The sequence below is a fragment of the Halichoerus grypus genome, chromosome 7 (assembly GCF_964656455.1).
Source record: "Halichoerus grypus chromosome 7, mHalGry1.hap1.1, whole genome shotgun sequence".
NCBI classification, from domain to species: domain Eukaryota; kingdom Metazoa; phylum Chordata; class Mammalia; order Carnivora; family Phocidae; genus Halichoerus; species Halichoerus grypus.
This window is the reverse complement of record NC_135718.1, coordinates 35227374-35251749: the sequence shown is the minus strand read 5'-3', so window position 1 is coordinate 35251749 and position 24376 is coordinate 35227374. Positions and strand designations below refer to the sequence as shown.

Genomic DNA, 24376 nt, shown 5'->3' with positions numbered 1-24376 from the left:
AGGGCGGCGGGCTGCCGGCTGCCGGCGCTCGGCCCCGGGAGAGGCGGCGCGCCTTCCCCCGCGTAGCCCCGGCCCGGCCCGGCCCGAGCGGCGCGTCCTCCGGGCCCGGGCCCGCGCACCTGCCGGGCGGGCGGGGCGGACTTGTGCTTGGACCGCCCAGGGCCGTGCCGCCGGGTCCCGCCGGAGGACGCGGAAAAGTTCCGTGCCGCCCCGTCACTGCAAGTACTTGCTTCCTTTAACTGTCTTGGTGACAGGACTCTGTGGCTTACTCTCTTCATACCACCCGAGGTCGGGACCGTGCATTTCCTCTTTCAGAAGACTTTCTCTTAACTCTGGAGCTTCCTGGCAAACCTGTGGAAAAGGCAGGGCCGTTAGTCCCGATGTATAGGGGAGAAGCCGAGGCCCAGGCACGGATATTAAATGCCTTACTGAAAGGTCATACAGGGCTAAGGACCAGAACCCAGACCCCCTTGGCTGTTATTTATGCTCCTTTTGTGTTACACCCTCGGCACAACTTTCCTGAGCGGGTAGGATGATATCACGCAGAACCTACTCCGTGCACATTCTTAATGGAGATGTGTCCATGGAATGATGCCTTTTGCCTCTGTGGTTGCTTTGTATCTGTGAGTTAACAGCTAAGATAGGAGAAAAGTTCCTGTTTATAGGATTAACTTAGGAAATCAGTACCTTCTTTCATGCTGTGTTTTCTCGGAGAACACATTTGTTTGTAAGAAACCTTTTAAACTTTATTTTTTCTTTAGCAACCCCATGTAGCAGCCAACAATGCTAAACATTTCTGGAAAAAAAATAATGACGTTTAGCTTTTACTGTGTGCTAGCTTTATGTATATGGTCGCATTTAATCCTCACCACTCTAGGGAGCTGGCACTTTTATGTTTATTTTATAGTTTAGAAAAAAACATTTAGAGGATAAGTAACGTAGCCCAGGTTATACATTTACTAAACGTGATTGGTTTCTATCAAAGATTGTATAGTCTAATAGAAGACATAAAGAATGAATATAACTATAAATCAAAAGGAAAATGTAACAAAAGAGAAGTAAGGATTAAACCTGAGAAGAGAATATACTGAGGATAACTTTGGAGAAGGGTTTCCAAAGGATATAGGTAGGATTTAGACAGAAGGGCTTGTTGGACAGAGGGTATATAGACCCTGCAGAATGGACTGTGAGAGCGTGATCCTTTAGTTTGCCTAAAGAAAAGTGTTGAAGGGTATGCTAAGGTCAGCCTGTGCAAGGTCTTACATGGAAAGCTAAGGAATTTATTTATTTATTTATTTATTTATTTATTTTTAAAGATTTTATTTATTTATTTGACAGAATAGCGAGAGCAGGAACACAAGCAGGGGGAGTGGGAGAGGGAGAAGCAGGCTTCCCGCAGAGCAGGGAGCCCGATGCGGGGCTCGATCCCAGGACCCTGGGATCATGACCTGAGCCGAAGGCAGACGCTTAACGACGGAGCCACCCAGGCGCCCAAGCTAAGGAATTTAAATGTCTTTCTGTTTGTAAGAGGACCCAAATGTGATAGAATAAAATAAAGCTGGTAGAATGTAAGATGGACTGCAGGTGTAGAGGTAATATTCAAGTAGGGTGGCTATGGATGAAATGAAAAAGAACATCAACTTGATTTCACTGACTGGATGTGGGGTACAAAATGGAAATAGGAAGCATATTGGTAGAGGGGCGCCCGGGTGGCTCAGTCGTTGAGCGTCTGCCTTAGGCTCAGGTCATGATCCCAGGGTCCTGGGCTCCCTGCTTGGCGGGAAGCCTGCTTCTCCCTCTCGCACTCCCCCTGCTTGTGTTCCCTCTCTCGCTGTGTCTCTCTCTGTCAAATAAATAAATAAAATCTTTAAAAAAAAAAAAAAAGGAAGCGTATTGGTAGAGAAACTTGTATTGGCAAGAACTCCTAATAGAGCAGTCGAGCAGATAGCTAAAATGCATTACTGAAGAGGTAAAGATATCAAAACTGGAATTAATCGCTTTGGGTGTCATTTGTATAGAGGTGAAAGTTAAGGCTCCAGGATTGGATGAATTTGGCATTATCCTGAATTAAATCATAGCAGGTTTACAAATTAATGTGACAGTAAGAGACATGTTCTATTCACCCGTTTGCCTAATTTGGAGCATGTAACGCTGCTAATATGTTATTAATATACTATGAGGAATTTGACACCTTTTTCTCTTATCTTTTTAAAATACTGTGGAAACAGGTATGGGAAAGCAGAACCACCAAAAGGAGTGATGACCAGCGATCTCATGATAAATCTGGATGTTAGTTCTCATGCCTCAGGACATCCAGTTGGGAACTCCACACCAGCTCCTGGGATCAGACTTCATCCACTTACTACCCCTCTTTGCCTGAACTACTAAAGCCAGTCCTAGCTAACCACGAATGGCTACCCAAAGGAAACACTTGGTGAAAGATTTCAATCCTTATATCACCTGCTACATCTGTAAAGGGTACCTGATCAAGCCAACTACAGTGACGGAATGCCTCCATACCTGTAAGTATTCTTTAAGTCCTTTACCCATCAGAAGTTATGGGTTACACTAGTTCTTTTAAAACTACCACATTTTGTTTTTATATCTAGATTTTCACTTTCAAAACGAGTATTCCAAGAATCATCCTAACTTTGAATTTATTTTCAGGATTGAATTTGTCATTGGGATACCGGTGGCATGAAATTTTTCTTGTATTATTATATAATAGTTGACATTTATCTAATTTTAATGTTCTAAAAATCATGAACATATTATTGTTTATAGTTTTTAAAAAGTGAACTATTTTAGGTTTTTTATTTTAAAAAATTATATTGAAGGAATTGATCTGCTCACAGGTTTTGTTTGGGTATGCATACTTTAATTCATTGGCTTTTTTAGATCCTTTATTGAGGTATGGTTGACATACAGAAAAACTGTACATATTCAATGTATACAACTTGATGAGTTTAGGGATAAGTATAGACCCATAAAACCATCACCACATCTATGCCATAAAGCTATCCATTACCCCCAAAAGTTTTCTCCCTTGCTCTTATTATTATTATTTTTGTGACATGAACACTTAAATTCTACCCTCTTAGTAAATTTTAAGCATACAACACAGTAATACTACCTATAGGCTATTGTGTGCAGTAGATCTCTAGGACTTAATCATCTGTTTAACTGAAATTTTGTACCCTTTGACTAAAAAACCTGCAGCCTCTGTGTCACCTGGGAACTTGTTAGAAATGCACATTATCAGGCCCCACTTCAGAATTACTGAATCAGAAACTCTGGGAGTGGGCCCAGCAATCCGTGTTCAGTAAGCCTTCTAGGTGTTCAGCAATCCGTGTTCAGTAAGCCTTCAAGTTTGAAAATCTCTGTTCTAATATGATCATATCTGTGGAACTCATATCAGGTTTCTTTCTCACCTGGCCTATCAGTAGAAGAAGGTTTGGTGGATCAATGGTGGTGAGGTTCATGCATGTGTAAATCTTTCCAAGTGATGGTGATATATGTTACCTTTGGGTATTACTGGCTTATGCTATTCAATTAGCAATTAACTATGAACTATCTTGAAATATTAATTTACTGTTGCCCTGTATCATTATTTAACTTGAACGTTTGCCAGTTAAATATCATCGAACAAATATTTATTGAATACCTACTGTGTGCCAGGCACCATCCATTCCAGACAGAAAGGATACAGCAGTGAACAAGATAGTCAAAAATCTATGCTCTCGAGAAGTTTAACATTCTAGTGGGTGAAACTGATAATAAACGTGCCATGTTAGATAGTGATAAATGCTATGAAGGGAACAAAGAAGGGTTGTAGATAGGATGTTATTTTACATAGAGTGTCAGGGTTGACCTCTTTGATGACATTTGGACACAAACCTGAAGGAACTGAGCTCTGTGGCTATATATATGGGAAGAGCATTCTAGACAGAGGGAAAAGCAAGTATAAGGCCTTGAGGCAGGAATGTCCTTGGAAGGTTTATGCAACAGCGGTCACTGCAGGTCAGCTGAAAGATTATAGAGTCTTCAACCAGAGTAACGAGGTGTGAGATTGGAGCCTGGGAAGAGTGATTGGATTGTGGATGTATTTTGGAGGAAGGGCCAATGGATGTGGCTACTCTAGGGCAAGGACTTTCTGTTATACTCCATGTTTCTTGCTGTACTATCCATGGTACCTGGACATGGTCCACAGTCTGTTTTGTTTTGCTCCTTCTAACACTTGTGCATTATTTTCATGTTTGGATTTCTCCAGCAAAAACTGTCAACTCTGGAAGATGAGAAGAAGGCCCAGATTCTCCAGTTTCTGCCTTTCTAATGCAGATTTTATATCTGTTTTTCTGAAAGAAAATTTTCTCTGGGGCATAACGAAATCTCAATTTAAATGCCACTTTTTTGGAGGAAAACAAAAGATTCCAGAAGTATAAACAGGTTATAAGCAAGGGCTATGTTTATGTTTGCAACAGCAGTTTAAAGTCTAAAGGGGTAAGTGACAGTTTAACCACACAAGTCATCTTAACCTGAAAAACTCCTTGGCTGTCATCAAGCCCCTTTACTGGGAGAGAATGTACATGGCCAAAGTGGAATTAAAAGACAGTGGTGAATCATAAATGTGACCTTTATCATCAGCAGGAGTACAGAATAGTAGAGTAAATGATGAAGGAGTCAGGTAGTCAACCTGGTGTCTGTGGAGACCTGAGGATCCTGTAGTACTCATCTTTGTGCACTTTCTGGTCCCTGGATTTCTGGTTATTATTTTGTTTGTATTTATATTAAGGCTTGTAGGCAAAAACTATCCCATTTGCAAAGTATCCTCCTATTTGTAATGATAAAATAAACAGTACTGTGAAACGATGTTCCTCAGTCATTGGTTGGGTCTTTGATCTTACCCAGTTTTCTTATGTATAATGTGGGTCAAATATAATGATACTGTGATTTGAGATAGTATGAAATAGAAAAGTCAGATGGCCAAATGGGACAGGAGAAAAGTGAGAAATGTTAAGTGACAGTGTAGTACACCATAATATTTTTTATCTTGATTTAGGCAAATAAAAAGAATATCTTATTAAAATAACTTTGTACAAATACTATGATATTGTGAGTTTTTACTGTAAGTAAAGAATGAGTAAAACATAGTTCTTATTATGAAATTCATAATAAAATATAAAGATTTTAGTCTTACTGTTCAAATTTGAAATACGTAAGTGGAGCTTTATTATTGGTGAGCAAAACCAGACATGGAGTCTGCCCTTCTGGACTTTCTGGTCAAATGAAGAAAGACAGAGTAATCAAGTTAAGAAATATATGAAATAACTGTGGATGCTGATAAGTGTGATGAAACTAATAAACAGAATGATATAGTAGCAGGTATGGGTCAGGATATTGCAGCAGAATGGCATGCAAGAGAAAAAACTAGAGTGCTTTTTAAAATTTCTAAAGCCATAGGCCTTGGCCTTCCCTGACAAGGACATGAGTATGCTTGGGCCTGGCTGCGGTAGAGGTGCAATGGGGTGGGAGGTAGGGATCATGAGTGGTTCTCCTTGCTTTGATAGGGATAAATGAAGTTACTTGACTCTTCCTTCAAAATACCCTGCAAATGCGTTTAATCTCTTCCTCTCTCCTCCTCAGATCAGATAGGTTGATGCTCTCTCATTCTCCCACTGAGAAATTCTGGAGCTAACGTTGCCTGGCTGGCTTCCCTATCGATGTACAAAAAAGGGCCAACAGGACCAGCAGGATGACTGACTATAGTAGCCCTTGATGTTGTTAGCACTAGAGCTGTGTGGAAGAAAGAGAAAGAGCCACTTGGAAGGATGGGAGAGGTAGAGATGGCAGGGCAGACTGCGTCCCAGGCTCCTGGCAAGGAGTTGCAAAAAAACAAAAAAACAGGAAAACAAAACAAATGCTTATAAAAGCCCCATCTTTAAGTAGACTCATACGTCACCTGTTAACACCATTTCTCTTCAGCAGGCTAAGGACACTTGATAAAAAAATAAAATTTTAAAATGAGGTAAAAATTAAAACAGAAATGAGTTTTAGCTTTAAATGGTCACTTCATGCTAGATGAATTAAATCCACATTAACCATGGTTATAGGTCTGTGAGATAATTTTAACCCAAACCAAAAAACCTAAGGAAATAAACATGTCTACCCAAATAATAATTGAATTACTTAAAATAATTAGTTGTCAGGTACTTTGCTAGCCACTGGGGTAGAGTGGTAAAAAAGACAAATTTGGAACTTAAACTCTATCAAGAAAAACTTCTCATAAGCCAAGAAGAAATTTCTACATGTGTATTTGGATCTTTTTTTTTCTGTGTGAGCTCATCTACTCTGGGACTTCAGCTGCATGTGCTGATGTCTCCCAAATCTTTATTTCTGGCATAGACCTTTCTTCTGAGTTTCAGAATCCTATTGGATGGGCACTTGGATGTCCTAAAGCCACCTGGGGCTCAGCATGTCTAAAAATGAATGAATGGGATGCCAACACTCAGTTATCCCAAACACTTGACTCCTTTTATCCTCCCTAACAAAATGGGGACCAAGTCCTGTCTGATCTCTCTGTTTAATATCTCTCAAATCTGTCCCTTCACTTCCACCCCCTTGTTACTGTTCTGTCAGGCCCTCATTACTTCTCACCAGTCACTGCAGCCCACTTCTAACCTGTGTCAAGGTGTGATCATTTAAAACAGGTACTGTCTTCATCACTCACTTTTCAGCCACCCCAGAATTTCCTAAAGATATCCTAGTGCCCTCAGGAGAAATTAAAGCTACTTAGCTATGCCCACCACTTCCTCCCTTACCACCTACTGCACACACATGTACATACTTGGTTCAGCTGTGTGTTCTGCTTAGAATGCACTTTTCCTATATGCCCAGCTAGCCATTACCCATCCTTTAAAACTCATCTCCTCCAAGATATGCCACCTACCTGTTACCACAGGCAAATTTGGGTTACATGTATCCTTGGTACCTGGTACTTGAGTGCTTAATAAATGATTAAGTGAATAAATAAATGGCCAGTTTGTTGATTATTTTACTGTTTTTCCTTTTAAAGATTCACATGCAATAATAGGTAGCTTGAAAGGCATGTAGGCAATGTCAATTAGGAATTATGTCTTGAAAAACTGTCTTCTACAACATAGGTGGAAGCCATGTAGGTCTTATGGAGAGATGCTAGATTGGAGACCAGAGATTGGCAGTTCTAGATTAAAGGATGCTCTGTCTCTTGCACCAGGATCCTCAGAAACTTTCTGAGGTTGCTTAGAGTATGTTTGCTTGTGGTTGTATAGGTTGGTGACTTAAAATGAAGGACTTTTCACTTAACCTAAAAACAAAGGAGCTTTGTTCCAGCAGCTAAAATGTGAAGAATACAGTGCACTGGTTCTTAACTCTTTTGTGGTTAGAGGCCTCTTTAAGAATTTGATGACTCTTTCCTCGGGGAAAAAAGAAAAGAGGGTTCTAGACATAGAAATCTGTGGTACAGGAAAGGAAGGCTTTCTTCTTTGTGCCCTTTCAGAGATTGTGGCAGTAATCCCTTCACTAAGAACGAATTCTTTGGGAAAACGTTGTTGTACTTAGTTTTTAACTTATGCAAAGAAGACAGATTAATTGATAATTAAGTATAGTTGATGTGACAGTTAAGGGACTTGGTGATTTTATGTGATAGTAAACATGAAGGAACAACTTAATCAGAAGATGATAAAATTTAGGTATGACTAACCATTTATTGTTTTGGAACAAGTATCATAAAAACACAAGTATTTTAAGGTACAGAGATCTCTTGATGTGTAGATGTTTAATGTTTAAAAACCTTAGGCTACATACACTTGCTATTCACAGTGCAGTCTCCAGACTAGCAGCATCCACCAGCAGCAACATCATCTGGGAACTTGTTAAAAGTGCAAATTCTTGGGCCTTACCATAGATCTGCTGAATCAAAATCTCTGGGGAGAAGGCCAGAAATCCGTATAATAAGAAGCTCTTCAGGTGATTCTGTGGTGTACGAGTTTGAAAAGCACAGCTCATGACCAGACATTTATAATACTGGAATACTTCAGCCAGGCAGTTTATAATCAGACAGTAATTAAATCATGCTGTAATTAAATCATTCCGTAATTAAAATAAATGCTAATAAAAGTTAAACTAATAGCTGTTATTTATTGTTTGTTGTATTTGTGGTCATGAGCTTTACATTTATTATCTTATTTAATCTTCCCAAGAACCCTTCTAGTTAGGTGATATTATTTAATCATTCAACAGATGTTTATTAGCACCTACATTGTGCCAGTCATTCTTCTAGCCTGTGGAAACACAGCAATAAACAAGACCGGCCTAGTCTGTGCCCTCCTGGAACTTGTGTTCTAATAGGAGAGACAGAAAATAAGCAAGTAAACAGTATCATTTCAGATGTTATGTATAACAAATGCTATGAGAAAAAAATAAAACAGAGAAAGGTCTTTCTTGGGAGTTACCATTTGAGCAGAGACTAAAATAATAGGAAAGAGCAAGTTGTGAGAAGGTTTGAAGGAAGAGTATTTCAGATTTTATTCAGTATTTTTCAGAGACAGGACTCAGAAAGGTTAAGTAACAAAGCTAATAAATGCTGGAGCTGGGTTCTGAATCCTGGACATCTGACTCTGGCATATCTTCATAATAAATTATGACATTTTCCTAATTTTATTTTTTCTTCTTTCTGCTTGGTTTTGTTTTCTGAAATTTTTTCAAGCAAACAGGTGAATTTAAATATATATATATATATATTATATAGCCTCTTCCAGCTATGTTTGCATGACAGTATACTTGTCATTATGTACCCAATCATGATATGAATTTATTAATTCTGAATAAATAGCCATTATAATGAAGAAAAGATATAAATTGAATTTTCCAATAATGTATTTTTTATAAAAATCAAATTTTAGGGCCAAGACTTGTTTTTAGAATGAAAATCAAAGGCCTAATTAGAAATTATATTTAAAGTCTCAATAGGTTGCAAGTACAATGTTTCAGGATTGTATTAGAAATGAGATCATTGGTACACTGATGTTACATGTTTCAAACAATATTTTGGCAGAAACTAGTCATTCATTCATGAAAGTGATTATAGCATTCATTTTGATGATTCTTTTTAAATAAGAAAGAATAATTATAGGTCTTAAACAGTCTAGGTGTCTATTATTAGCAATAATGCTAAAGAAAAATTAAATTTATGGCTCTTTTAGCTTTTGAAACTGCATTAGATAGTAAAGAATGTTTAAACAGTTGAGCAAAGCATCATAGTGGACACTCAAAGACTAAACTAGGGGATAACAAATTAAAAAATGAAATCGTCTTATATTGGCTTCTGAGAATAAATTATATATAGGTCATAATCATTTGGAACTGATAGCACTGATGGATTGAGAAAAAATATGTACCCTAAAATGTGTAATTATTCAGAGTTAGAAATCATGTTTAGTGTACGGGTATGTTTAAGAGTCTAGCACAGGGGCACCTAGGTGACTCAGTCGGTTAAGCGTCCAACTGTTGATTTTGGCTCAGGTCATGATCTCAGGGTGAGCTGTGCATTGGGCTCCATGCTGAGTGTGGAGCCTGCTTAAGATTCTCTCTCCCTCTCCCTCTGCCCCCCAAGCCCCGCTAGCATTCTCTCTCTGTGCCTATGTAAATACAGTTTATTTAAAAAAAAAGTCTGGCACAGTGGTTGAATGTAAACATTATGAATAAGTACAGTTCAAACATATAGAAAAGACAGAAGATAATTTCTGTTTGGATACTTTGAAGACTTAAAAAGCTACTGATGTTTTATAACATACTGGTTTTTACCAGACTACTATATTGTATGAATAATTTAAAAACCAGTGGACAAAGCTTTGTTCTCTCAGAATGCTCAACCACTGAATTTCTTTACTCAGCAGAAAATTATCATTGTATTTTAGAAAACTAAAACAGATTTTTGTTGAATTAACTCTTTTTTTAATTGTCAAAAAAATTTACTGGTAAACTCAGAATCTCTTCCCTTACCTAAGTTGAAAATGTAGGCTGATTTCTAACTTGACTACAAAAGGACACTATAGGCCCTAAAATCCTGCCTCCCTCTGTGATTCCTAACCCTTGTGTCCTTGTTTATTCCATAAATATTTACTGAGCACCTCCTCCTCCAGGTACTATACTGGGCCCCTGGGACACATGAGGCAGTATAGTAGGCAATAGGTAAATCATAGTGTATAGTGGAAGATGCTAAATGCTATAGAAAAAAAGAAAGTCAAGCTGGGTAAAGGGAATTGGCAGTCAGTGAGATATTACAATTTAAAAAATAAGCCTGCGTTCAGGTAGACCTCATTAAGTGACGTTTGAACAGACTTAAAGAGGTGAAGGAGTTAGCGAATCACAATCCGAGGGAAGAATATTTCAGGTAGAGAAATAGCAAGAACAAAGGCTCTAAGGCAGGCATGTGCCTGTCATGCTGAGAAATGGTCAGGAGGCCAGTGTGGCTGGACGGCAGTGAGCGAAGGAGAGTTGGGAAAGGTAATGGGGTGGATGTGGGCCACAGGCACAGTGCACAGTTCTTGTAGGGCCATTTTAAGGATTTTGGCTTTTACTCTGAGAGAAATGAAGACCCATTTCAGCAGGGTTTTGAGTAGAGGAATGACATGATCTGACTTATATTTAAAAGCATCATTCAGACTACTACTGGAAAATGGAGCTGTTAGGAATGATTGCAATAAGCCAAGCAGGAGGCTGCTTACACCAGTGTGGTGGTGGTGGTGGTGGTAAAAGTGGTCAGATTCTGGTTCTATTTTGAGGGTAGAGTTGTATTTGCTAATGAACTGTCATTAGGAAAAAGGAATCAAGAATAACTTCAGGGGGTGTCTGTGTGGCTCAGTTGGTTAAGTGTCTGCCTTTGGCTCAGGTCATGATCCCAAGTCCCGGAATCAAGCCCCACATCGGGCTCCCAGCTCAGTGGGGAGCCTGCTTCTCCCTCTGCCTGCCACTCCCCCTGCTTGTGTGCTCTCGCTTTCTCTCTCTCTCTCAAATAAATAAATAAAATCCTTAAAAAAAAACTTCAAGATTTTTGGCCTCAGAAATTTGAAGGATAAAGATAATCATCAAATCATATAGGAAAAACTGAGGGTGGAAGATCAGGTAGTTAATTTTTGGAAAATGAATGTAAGCTGTGAGACATCCAAAGAGATAGCTAGTTGGGAGGTGGACATATGAGTCTGGAGTTTATGAGCATATAGTTTGTCAACAATGGAAGCACCAAGGGAATGAGTGTAAATAGAGAAGAAGGTGAAGGACTGACCCTGGGGCTTTAAGAAGGAGAGGAGTAGGCATGAGTTTGGAGGAAAACTGCATATCATGTCAAGGAGGAGGAGTCGACTAAATCAGCTGTGTTGAGTAGGATGGGACTGAGACTAGACCTCTAGGTTTAGCTACATGGAGGTCACAGATAATCTTGTGGAGCAGTTTCCATGGAGTGGTCAGGAGCGAAAGTCTGGATAGGTGTGAGAGGATGGAAATTTCTTAATTTCCTGGTTTTGATAATTATACTGTGATTATATATGTATTTAACCTTAATGAAGGTAAAGAAAGGGTGAAAAAATTGGGAAGAGAGGTGTTGGGGAGTGAGTGTATGTACCTCTGAAATGGAGTGATAGCTCACAAGGGAAGTGGGTAGGGTCAACAGAAGTTTTTTGGTTTTTGTTTTTTAAGGTAGAAACATAATATGTTTGAATGTTGATGGGAATCTCAGCAAAAGACAAATGTAAGTGAAAGGGGAGAAGCACTGGAGCAATGTTCTTGGATCATTGGGAGGGGATCTAGTGCACAGGCAGAGATTGGCTTTAGATAGGCACATGAATGTTTTGGAGATAGGCAAGAGCACAAAGTATACATGCTAGTAAGTAAATAGATGTGGTGGTATGAACTCTTTGTTTCAGTTTTTTTTTTTCTTTTTTTCCTTTTGCTTTCAGTAAAAAGGAAGTGAGGTCATCAGTGGAAAGTGAGGATGGGGAGGAAATGTTGGGGATTTGAGGAGAGGAGAAGGTATGAAGTATTAGCAAAGAGCATAATGGACTTGGGGCATTGAGTGTGACTGCCCAGCAGATGCGGCACCCAGTGGTGTTCATGGTCAAGAATTTAAGGTGAGAGACCAATCAGCATGGTGCATGTGTTTCTCCCAGTGTTCTGCTATAATCCTGTAGAAGCGGAGTATGTAGAGAGTTGGATTTAGCCAGAGTGTAATAGTTTAAATGAGCCAAGTATGCTGAAATAAGAGACAGACAGAAGGGGTGAAATAGAAAACAGCAGAGCTATTCAAAAACATGTGTAAGGAAGTGATTATTTTGAATGATCACGAAATTTCTGTTGATAAGGAGGGGAATGAGGGCGGCCCTGCACTGACTGAGCTACCAGACTCTACCTTGACCTTGGAGTGGTACTTGACTCCTTAAACATGTCTGTGGAAGTGGGGTAACCTTTCCAGCCTTTCTGTGCCTTTTGGCCTCCTGGTCTATTTGGTCTAAGATCCCACTACCATGCTTAAATCCCAAGATTCTATCCTGACCCTCTTCAGAAAACTCTGCTTTGCTGCCTGTTCCTCTGTCCCATAGAGACAATAATAAAGCATTCTACTCCAATAGAAAGGAATGCTGTCCTTAGTGTTCTCCATGAAATTGCAACTCATGTAAGCCTTTAAAAGAAATGTGCCATGTATAACATAAGAGAAATAAAGATATTTGTTAGTTCCTTAGGTAAGTAAAACCAGAAGACACTGTCTCATAGAAGCAAATTATAGCTATTCTGGAAGACTTTTATAAAAATGTCAGTTTCACACATTAAGAATATGTATCAAAAGCAGGAAACTGATGCCTCTTCTCTTTGCAGATGACCATGGTTTACTTATAGACTGTTAGCAGATAATAGATAAATGTTTCAAAGGCAAACTGTATCAAGTGAGTGCTATCAAGAAGGGCATATAAAGATAGTGATGTGCTTAAGGAAAGAAGAAAAAGCATGCTTCTGTGTTAACAGATAAAACTAACACATTCAGATGATTTTAACAAAGGAAGTCAGCATTTGATCATTTTCAATAAACAGGGCATTACTAATGAATGACTACACCAAGGACACGAAAGAAAAGAATATTGTTTTATTATCAGTGATAGCAGAATTAGTGCTCATGAAGAGAAATTTGTATAGATTACTTGTGTCATCAAAGCTGGGAAGCTAGCTCTCTGTAATACATAAGAGATGTGGGTGGACCATACACCCAAGATAGCAACAGCAAATGGTCCTTGTACCTGTTGTGAAGAACCCCCTCCACCAAGAATTTGAAAATAAGGGTGTCTGGGTAGCTCATTCGGTTAAGCGTCTGACTCTTGATTTTGGCTCAGGTCATGATCTCTGGGTCACCAGATCACTCCCCGCCCTCTGGGCTCCAGGGTGGGTGTGGAGCCTGCTTAAGATTCTCTCTCTCCCTCTCCCCCTCCTCTCTCTCTCTCCCCCCTCTTACTCTCCCCTCCCTCTTTGTCTCTCTCCCTCTTTCTCTATCTCCCGCTCTCTAAAAAAAAAGAATTTGAAAATAAGAAAGTAGGATAGATACCCCTTGTAGTTAAACTATGAAATCAACAGATGATCATACTTCAGAGGAGGTATGTGCAAAGTGATCAGGAAGAGACAGAACATGGTAAGGCCTAGACCAGTGGGACTATGCTGGGAATTATATTAAACATAGAAGTTAAGGAAGGAATGTATAATGGAGACATGTTGGTTAATCTTGGACCCTCCACCCCAGAAAAAGAAATACCACACATGTAGAGATCAGCAGTTTCCATTCAGGTGAAGGAGTGTGTCATAAATATCATACTTGAATTGCAAGACTATCTCTAGGGTGGACATGGCTGCAGAGGATTAATACCAATACATGATAGACATTTCAAGTTCCATTAGGAAGATCATCTGTTATTTAAGATGGACAGATGAAACTAATCATAGTCTGATGCCATTCAATATTCAGTTACTCCGATTATCCCCCTTAATTGTTTCATGCTCATGCAGTGATCTAATATATAGTGATAGCTCACATGTACTGGATATTTACAAGTTCTCCAACACTCATTTATACATTTTACATATATTATCTCATTTAATCTTCACAAGAATCCTGGGAGATAGGAACCTTTGCTATCTCCCTTATACATAAAAACATAAAGTAAGTGATTTGCCTAATGAGAGAACTGGAATTCAGATCCAGGCAGTCTGCTTCAAGATTATTTTTATCTAGAACAACTTTGCTGTACTACCTGGCTTCTCACGTAAATCTGCATTATAAGGAAAGAGTACATTAATCCCATATTCTTGTCTTCCTTTTTTCTTTTTTTAAGATTTTATTTATTTATTTGTCCGAGAGAGAGAGCGCACAAGCAGGGGGAGCAGCAGAGGGAGAAGCAGGCTCCCCGCTGAGCAGGGAGCCCGATGTGGGACTCCATCCCAGGACCCTGGGATCATGATCTGAGCCGAAGGCAGACGCTTAACTGACTGAGCCACCCAGGCATCCCAATCCCATATTCCTTTGAATATGTTTTATCCTGTGACAGTACTATTTCCTAATGGTGAATAATAAAGTGACTTCTGACTGAATCCTTGGTCAGGATTTCCCAGTTCTTTTTTGGCTGCCTCAGTGAGAGAGCTTTGCAAAGTTAGAATCCTGGTGCTAATCTCCCAGAGATTCAGATTTAATTGGTCTCGGATGTGGTTCACGAACCTGTTTTTTTAAAAAAATCTCACTGGTGATTGTGGTGATTTGAGAACCACTGCTTTTTTAAAAAACATTTTTATTGAGGAATAATTGACATACAATATTGTATTAGTCTTAGGTATATAACATAGTGATTTGATGTTTAGAAATGCTACGAAATGGTCACCACAATAAGCCTAGTTACCATCTGTCACCGTATAAAGTTGTTACAGTAATATTGATTATATTCCTTATGCTATACATTACATCCCATGTCTTACTTATTTTATAACTGGAAGATCGTACCTCTTAATCCCCTTCATCTATTTCATTCATTCCCCCCCCCCACCTTCTTCCCCTCTGGCAACATCAGTTTGTTTCTCTACCTATGAATCTGTTTCTGTTTTGTTTGTTCCTTTTTATTTTTCTTTTTAGATTCCACATATAAGTGAAGTCATTTGGTATTTGTTTTTCTCTAACTTATTTCACTCATCCTGTAGGTCCATCCATGTTGTTGTAAAGGGCAAGATTTCATTCTTTTTTATGACTGGGTAATATTTTATTTTATATCTATACACCCCGAAAAAGAACCACTGCTTTAGGTGACAAATGACTCTTACTGTATTAATTTGTACAACAATCTAGTTCAATATGTAAGAAATGGTCAAAGGAAAGATTCGGTCTTAGTAAGCTTTAGGCAGAAGTTTAATGCTGTTTGTGATGGGCTAAATATAAACATCAGTTAAAAATATGAAATCTTAATGCAGGGACCAAGTGTTATTGACATTAAGATGTGTTGCATTAGGCCTGGAGCTGCACAGCTTGAGGATGTATATCGCCTCTGCTACACAGCTGCCCAGCTGTGGGCCTCCTGCTCAGGCTCTCCAGTACTGCATTTCTCATTTGCCAAAGGGGGTGGTAAAAGTCCATCCTATAATCCACACAAAGCCTTGAGCCCAGAGCCTGCTATTTGGTTAGTGTTTAGTAAATGTTAGCACTTGTTGCTATTTAGGTGTTTTTCCAACTAGGGATATCTTTGGTGAGCCGAACTCCCTTCCTGACTCAGGTATTTCTTGTGGCTACAGCACCTGTCTGTAGTAGCTGGTGAGAGTGAAAACTGTAGTTGGTCTTCATACACAGTCTTAACCACAAGCGGGGACTTTTCAACATCTTTCTTTTCTTTTTTTTTTTTTTTTAAAGATTTTATTTTTATTTATTTATCTGACAGAGAGAGAGAGAGAGAACAAGTAGGCAGAGAGACAGGCAGAGGGAGAGGGAGAAGCAGGCTCCCCGCTGAGCAGGGAGCCCGATGCGGGGCTCGATCCCAGGACCCTGGGATCATGACCTGAGCCGAAGGCAGACGCTTAACCGGCTAAGCCACCCAGGCGCCCCTCAACATCTTTCTTGGACCAGTTGAATTAACCAGTACAGCTGTTGAGCAGTTAGAAAGCTTTGTATTAAATCTTTAAGATATTTTAAAAATTAGTTTTCCAGCTAGTACAAACAAAATTATAAACTAAGAATCAAAGGTCAGTTTTGTAATGATGGGTTTTTTAAGCATCTAAGGGAAAGCAAATCCTCCTTTTACTTTTTTCAGTTTCACTGAAATTCTGGTCTGGATTTTCTCAGGTTCTAATTCATATTAGGTTGTGCTTTATTTAACAGCTTTTAAAAGCATGTGGAAAATGTATTTTCTACAGTTATTTTTTTAAAGGAATAAATAAGCTGCTTAAGGGGGTTATTTTGTGCAAAATATTTAGCTTAAAAGGAGATCTAATTCTACAAACAGACATTTTTCAGGTTCCCAAATTAAGGGATAAGGCATTCTTTTTCTACATATTATAGGCCTATAGAAATAAAATTAGAAGAAAATGTGTCACATAGGCATGTGTTAGTTAAGAAAATGGGCTCTTGATTCAAACCCTGGCTTTTCTTACTTACTCGGTGATTTTTGGCAAATTACTAAAGTTCTCAGTTTCTTCAGCTGTTAAGAGGCCTAATAATATTACCTAATAGGGCTTTAATGAGGGTTAAATTATTAAATAGTGTTGAATTAAATAAATGAAGCATTTAGGGTGGTGCCTGATACAGTTGGTATTTTTATATAACATTCTTTTCCTTTGTAAAGTTAAAAATCTTTAAAATTTGACATAAAATTTGTGATTTCATATCAGAAAACCTGGATTCAAGTCTCTGTGCTGCCATTCATCAGAGTAGGCAGGTAACCTAGCCTGTGGAAACCTCTTCTTCATATTCAAAAGTAGAATAAAGTACTGTATCTCAGATGTTGCTGTGAAAAATAAATTCACCCCCCAATGGGGCTTTCTGCATCCCTCTAAAACAGCACTCGTTCAGTGGAAGTAAAATGTGAGCAACTAGTGTAGTTTTAAATTTTCTGGTAGCCACATTTTAAAACAAGAAACAAATGAAATTAATTTTAATATATTTTATTTTATTCAGTACGTTTAAAATATCATAACATGTGATTAATATAAAATTGATGAGATTACTTTTTTCATGCTGAGTCTTTGAATTCTGATGTCCAGTTTACACTGAAAGCACATCCCAACTTGAACTAGCAGTATTTCCAGTGCTCAGCCACATGGGGCTAGTGGCTGCCATATTGGACAGTCCAGATCTAGATGCTGATGAAGATTCCTCATCAGTATCCTTGGGCACTGGTGCTGCCTTCACCGTAAGCAGTGAACACAGCCTTATTCTTGAAATTGTATGCATGTCTGGATGGATGAGCCTTATATTTCTTCCGTTAGCAACCTAGATTAGTATCTTAGGCCCTGGGAAGAGAGGCTTCTTCCCTTAGTCTTTTGGCTGACCTGGATGAGGACTTGCTCTGGGCATGTCACGTGCCTCTATTTGGGCCAAGGCTGGTAGACAGCCAGGAATTCCTGAACCCTTTGAGTATGATAAACCTTTTGAACCACAAGGATCAGAGCTCCAGGGTCAGATCAGAGATTCAGGATAGGATCAGGCTTTGTAATACTCTTCATTCTTGCGTCTTATCTGTCCTTTTTGCCTTCTTTCCCAAATTTCAGAGACTTATCTAGTGTCCCGGGAAAAGAGCAAATACCAGCAATCTTTTAAAAGAATTCAGCTTCTCTGTTCTCCACTTCAGTATAGCTTACCAAAAAAGTCCTCCCTTCCCAAACATTGACTTTTTAAAAGACATGAAGAACCTTTTTGGGGCCAAGAGATTTGGAAGACAGAGGAAGTATTCATATCTAAGCCCTTTAATTTTTAAGGTTTTCTGATACTGTCTTTCATTCAAATTTGAGAATTTTAGTGAAGGGCTATTGTCCTTAAAGCTGTATGTAATGGTAAAAAGAGGTAGAGAAAATGGGATTCGGGTGTTCTTAGCCAACAAAAAAAATCTGCTCACATGTCATCTCAGAAAGTCCTCCCGTGGCCACTCTAAAACGGCTGCTGGTGCTTAATACTCTATCTACCTTTTGTTTGCTTGTTTGTAAATATCACGTGTTACTAACTAAAATTCTTTGTTTGCCTTTCCAAATAGAGTGTAAGCTCCATAAAGGTATGGACTTTGTTTTGTTTATCTCTACATCCCCAACGCTTAGTACAGTGCATGGCCTTCAGTGTCTGTTGAATCTATGAGTACATGAAAGGAAATACCAAGATACCATTCTGTATATATACTAATGACTTTAAAATTAGATACCTAGTAGAATTCTTCCCTGACCATTGTTGCTCTGACCAGCGTATGGGATATGCTTGAATTTTCAGACCTAATCTCAGAAGAATCCTAGTGTTTACTTTTGATCAATTGTTTAGATAAACCTTTACTTCTTTCAGGTAGTGTGGGGCATGAGGAGGGGGAAAAGAGATAATTTACAGTGGAATTGAAAAGGATTTGGAGGAGCTGATCTGTAGCAGGTGAAAATTTCAGAATATACAGAGTAATAAAATGGGGGGTATTGGGATAGGGAATTAGATCAAAAAATTTTTATAGTTCAGGTGCTGTAAATATGTTTAAGGTTTAGGGCAAGACAGTTGACATAGTAGGTAATAAAAACTTAGGGAAAAGGTGAGAGAGATTCATAGCCAGAAAGATTCGTACTATTAGAGGAAGTGTAGGCTCTATGGGCTAGTAGCCAAAAATCCACAAATCATATTTCTGTTGTCTTTGTTCAGAATATTTACTTAAAATCTTACTTATCCCTGTCAGTTTCTCAGTTGTCGTTCTACTTTTCCTCTCATGCCTTTGTACCAACTTGATGCCACTACCCATGCTTCATGCTCCATGGAATTATGAGCACAGACTCATCATGCTCTGCAAAGGCCAGAAGTTCCATTGTAACCCCCCGTTTGTCCCAGGAGCACCCTGCCAAAAGAAAGTAATCCAAACATGTTGAAAACTCTCCAGTTTTATTAAGAACTATTTATGTTGCATTCAAAAGAAGTCACTGCAGACTTACTAGTTTATACCTTTCTTTGTCCTTCTTCAAATGAGAAGAACTACTGTTTTATGTAAACACACCAGATTTTCCATAGTAATATGAATAAGTTATTTGGTTTATGGATATATTTAAGAAAGCAATCAGCAGAGTAGTATATACTTTTTATATGGTTGACTATAAGCTTCGTTTCAGTTTTGTTTTTTTTTTTTACAGTGTTAGAATTTTAAGTTTTATAAAGTTTGGTTAAAGAATAGTATTCTGCCTGTAATAGGCAATTCTGAAGGACTGTTTCTGATTACATTTAGTTTAAGTTCAAATGATGCATTTTAATCTAATATCTTCTTTCTTCTTAGTCTGTAAGACTTGTATTGTCCAGCACTTTGAAGATAGCAATGACTGTCCAAGGTGTGGCAACCAAGTGCATGAGACAAATCCATTAGAAATGTTGAGGTAAGTAAATATACTTTATAATGAACTCTTTTTTTTTTTAAAAGATTTTAATCATTTACTTGAGAGAGAGAACAAGATGGGGGAGGGTCAGAGGGAGAAGCAGACTCCCCGCTGAGCAGGGAGCCTGATGTGGGGCTGGATCCCGGGACTCTGGGATCATGACCTGAGCCGAAGGCAGCCGCTTAACCTAGGCACCCAAATTATATGAACTCTTAATATGTTTTATTATGCATCATAATATTTGTTAGCACCTTGAATCAGTTGATACAGGTTTTATGAATTTTTTAATTTTCATTTTAAGCATTTTGTTTCATTTTAAAGCATTTTATTAAGAGGAATTTAAAAATAAGTCTGTATATATTAAACATTAAATATTTAAGAAATATATTTCCAAATTGTTAAAACTATAACTTTATCTCAGAGCTACTTTAGTTGTAGTTATTTTTGGTATTTTAATATTCTACACATACTTTTATTGAGCAACACGATAGTAGAAAGAGGGCAGACCTAATGTGAGAGACCTAACAATAGTACCTTGGTACTATTAATTTTTTAGTTATATCAAAAAAATATGTAAACATTTATGTAAAACCTAAAGAATTTTTTTTAAATGACTACCATTCACTTAAGTATAATTCTGTATTTTTAAAGCTGGAAGTAGTCTATAAGATCCTAATCTAAACCCTTTTTTCCCATATTAGGAAACTGAAACTTAGAGAAGTGACTCAGCTTTTCCTAGGGCTTCAACCAAACACACACGTCGTTTCGCAGCTACAAGCCCCCTTACCACTAAACCCATTTTCTTCCTACTTTTCCTGCCATAGCTTCACCACAGATCAACTGTGTGATCTTAGGGGAGTACACATCTGAAAACAGAGCTAGATATTCTCTACATAGCCCCTGTATAACCCTCGTAATCTGTGTGATGTTCGCCATCATTCTATAAATCTGGATTTGCAAGTCTTACATTTCAGACTTTTAAAATAATTTTAGTGCCTGTCATTGGAGTAATTTATCTGTAGGTAAATGTCAAGCCCAGTGGTTTTCAAAGTGTAGTCCCCAAACCATTAGTATCTTGTTAGAAATGACAATTCTCAACCCCGCCTCAGGCCTGCTGATTCAGAAACTCGAGCGTAGAGCCCATCTTAGTTATTAGCAAGCCTTCCAGGTGTTTCTGATACAAGTGAACATTTGAGAACCACTCTTCTCCTGTACTCTGTAGTCCTGATCAGTGCTTCTCAACCACTGGTGATTTTGCTCTACCCCCACCCCCACCCCCGGTGTGCTTTTCGCAACATCTGGAGACGTTTTTGATTGTCAGGTCTGGGTGGGTGCTGCTGGTGTCTAGTAGGTAAAGGCTAGGGATGCTGCACACCACTGAGCATCCTGTGATTCACAGGACAGCCTCCTCCCACACCAGAGAGCCAGCCCCAAATGTCAGCAGTATGGAGGTCAAGAAACCCTGATTTAAGTCACTCAGAGACGAACAGGGCAAACTCTTCCAAAAGTTTTTTCCAGATGCTTTTATTAAAAACTATACCAAACAATAATTACTACCTACTGCATTTTAAAGTGCTGTGTTGGAAGAAAAATTAACTTTTGGTTTTGACTATTAGATACCTGAAGGGATAATCAAATGTAATCCCTTGGCTAAAGTATGTCACATTTTTTTAACTTTTTACTTGGAAATAATTTAAAACTCACAAAAAGTTCCCAAAATACAAGAAACACTTGTATTCTCTTTACCCAGATTAGTTTATTGTTAACATTTTATCTCTTTTGCTTTATCATGTGCATACCTGTCTGCTCTGTTTTTTCTGAACCATTTGAGAGTAAGTTACACACCTCATGGCCCCTTATCCCTAACTACTTTAGTGTGTATTTCTTATAGAGATATTATCTTACATAACTACAGTGTGATTACATGGGTATAATATTTTAATCTATCCTCCATATTCCAGTTTTGTCAGTTTATCTAATGATAACCTTTATAGAGTTTTTTTTCTCCTATCCCACTAAAATTATTCTACAAAGGAATAACCTTTAAAGACAAACTCACAGAGATGATAAGAACAAGAACTCAGTATTCTTGGCACCTGGGGATAACTCCTAGAATACCATGGGTTCTCAGGAAAGACTTGCAGAAAAGATGAGAAGTAATGGGAGCAAGAATGGGAATTGGAAAGCAGACTGATGGAGGTGATAGTCGAGCAGACCCAGGAGGTGGCTGACAGAAGAGCTTCACCAACAGGTCCCCCAGCAGGCTTTCTCTCACATGCAACCCTAGTTAAAGGGGTGGTGTGGGGTCTAGGGGTGCCTTAGCAAATTCTGATTTATGTCTGAGGCTGGACATATTGCTGCCAGAACATAAACAGATTTTGTTAGCAAAAAATAAGGGGAACGAAGGCTTTTTCAGTAGGTAACATTGTGTCTAATACACAGGTATCAACAGATTTTCCTCCTACATACTTTCTCAGGAGGCTACTGGAGGATGTCCTGGAGCCTAAACCAAGGAGGAAGGGACTAACATGGGAGAGAGATGGTGGAGGACAGGAGTTGTGCAGCAGGCCCGGCAAACAGTCTGTGTCAGTGCTGTTCAGTCTCATAGCCATTAGCCTCATGTGGCTGTGGAGGACTTGTGATGTTGCTAGTATACCTGAGGAATGGAACCTTAAATTTTATTTAATTTAAATGAAACCCTGAAACAGTATGAATACCTTTACATTAAATAGAACCTTACTGTTAAGTAAATTAAAATTACTAAACAAATGCATTGTTAAATGTTTAATGCATAAACAAAACATTAGAATTTTACACAAAACATGTAAAAGACTTTTGTTAATGTGCCCACTAGAAAATTTAAAATTACATATTTGACTCACATTTCTACTAGACATCGCTGATATAGATGGTAGAAGGAGGATGGAAAACGCTATGAGGGATCATTCATTCAGAGATTTACTAAATGCCTGCTGTGTTCAGGCATCATACTAGGTGCTTGAGTGGACAAGATAGAACAAGATTTTTGCCCTTGTAGGGTTAATATTTTTGTGGGGAGAGATAGACAACAAACTGTATAATAAATAGATGGTACATTACAAAGTAACAAAGGGGAAAAAGGAGAAGGTGCTGGTGAGGAGGAGTGTGAAGGGAGGGGCAGATTGCAATTTCAAATGAAATGGTGAGGATAGGCCTCACTGGGAAGGTAAGCTTTGAGCAAAGAATTAATGGCCATGAGGTAGTTAGCCATATATAAATCTAGGGAAAGCATGCCTGTTCCAGATAAAGGGAGGAACCAATGCAAAGGAACTAAGTCAAGGGTGCACCTGAAACTTGTTCGAGAAACATCAAGGAGACCAGTGAGTGAGGGAGAGAATAGTGGGAGATGAGGGCAGAGACATAATGGGAGTCATGTAGGCCACTGTAAAAATGTTATCTTTTACTCTGAGTGAAATGGGGAACCACTGCAAGGTTTTGGTTAGAGGATGGACATGACCTGGCTTAAGAGGATCATTTTGAGGACCATGTTGAGAATACAGTGTACATCGCAAGACAAAGGTAGAAGCAGGGAGAGCAGCTAGAAGGTAATCCAGGTAAGGGATGGTAGCCACAGAGGGCGCAAGAGATGGTTATATCCTAGATAGAGTTTGAAGGAAGATCCAGCAAGATTTGCTGGTGGATTGGATATAGTAGAGTCTGAGAGAAAGAGTAGACCCTGACCTGAGATTCCTGACTGAGCAACTGGAATAATGGAGTTGTCATTAACTGAGACAGGGAAGACTAAGGATGGAACAGCTTTGGGGAAGGGGTAGATTGGGAGTTTGGTTTTGTACATGTTGAGTCTGTTAATCATTTCACAGGAGAGAGAAAGTTGGCAGGTGGATATACAAGTCTGTGGTTCAAGGGAGAGGTCTGGCTGGAGATAAATATTTGGTAGTATTCAGCATATAGAAGGTATTTAAACTGTGAGACACGGGATGAGATCCCTTGAGGGAGTACAGAGAGAGAATAGAGGACCAAGGATTGTGCCTTGGAGCATTCCCACGTTGAGAGCTCAGAGTGAGGAGAAGGAACCAGCAAAGGAAGCTGAAAAGGCTCAGTCAGTGAAATAGAAGGAAAATCCAGGAGTGTGGTTTGGAAGCCAAGTACAGAATGTGTATCAAAAAAAGAGAGTGATCAACTGTGTCAGATGTTGTTCCTGGAGTCAAGTAAAGTGAAGATAATTGATGGTTGGATTTACCAAGATGAAGGTCATCAGCCTTGACAAGAGCACTTCAGTAGAATCATGAGGCAAAAACCCAATTGGATTGTTTCAAGAGGGAAAGGGAGAAAGAATAATTAGAAACAGTGAGTATAGACAACTCCTTCAAAGTTTTGCCACAAATGGAAGCAAAGAAATGGGATAGTAGCTGTTAGGGGAAATACAGTCAAGAAGGTTTCTGTTGTATTTGATACAAGCCAAAAAAAATGGCGTGTTGGAAGGGAATGGTCCAGTAGAGAACAGAAGGTTAGTAATGTAGGAGAGTGGAGTGGAGGGGGGATTGGTGAAACAATGTTCTTGGTAGATGAGAGGGAATGGAATCTCATAGAGTGAGAGAGGAGACTGGCTTTATATAGGAGCACTGACAGATCATCTGTAGCAACAGGCAGGGGGCAGAGTATATGTCGGTGCATGCGCTGTAGGCACATATGGTGGTCAGAGTCTGTGGAAGTTCTTCGTTGAGGAGAAAATGTTTAT

The 24376-nt window shown here is 38.9% G+C and overlaps 1 protein-coding gene across 8 annotated transcripts in view; it reads left to right on the top strand.

Moving 5' to 3' along the window:
* The window catches only part of PCGF5 (polycomb group ring finger 5), a 114865-nt gene that overhangs the window by 46961 nt on the left and 43528 nt on the right, over window positions 1–24376 (top strand). For all 8 annotated transcript variants that reach the window (XM_036117151.2, XM_036117148.2, XM_078077378.1 and 5 more), the window contains 2 exons: window positions 2229–2522; window positions 19542–19638. In XM_036117151.2, coding sequence (XP_035973044.1) covers window positions 2411–2522; window positions 19542–19638 — 209 coding nt within the window. In that variant the 5' untranslated portion in view covers window positions 2229–2410. The remainder of the gene's footprint in view (window positions 1–2228; window positions 2523–19541; window positions 19639–24376) is intronic.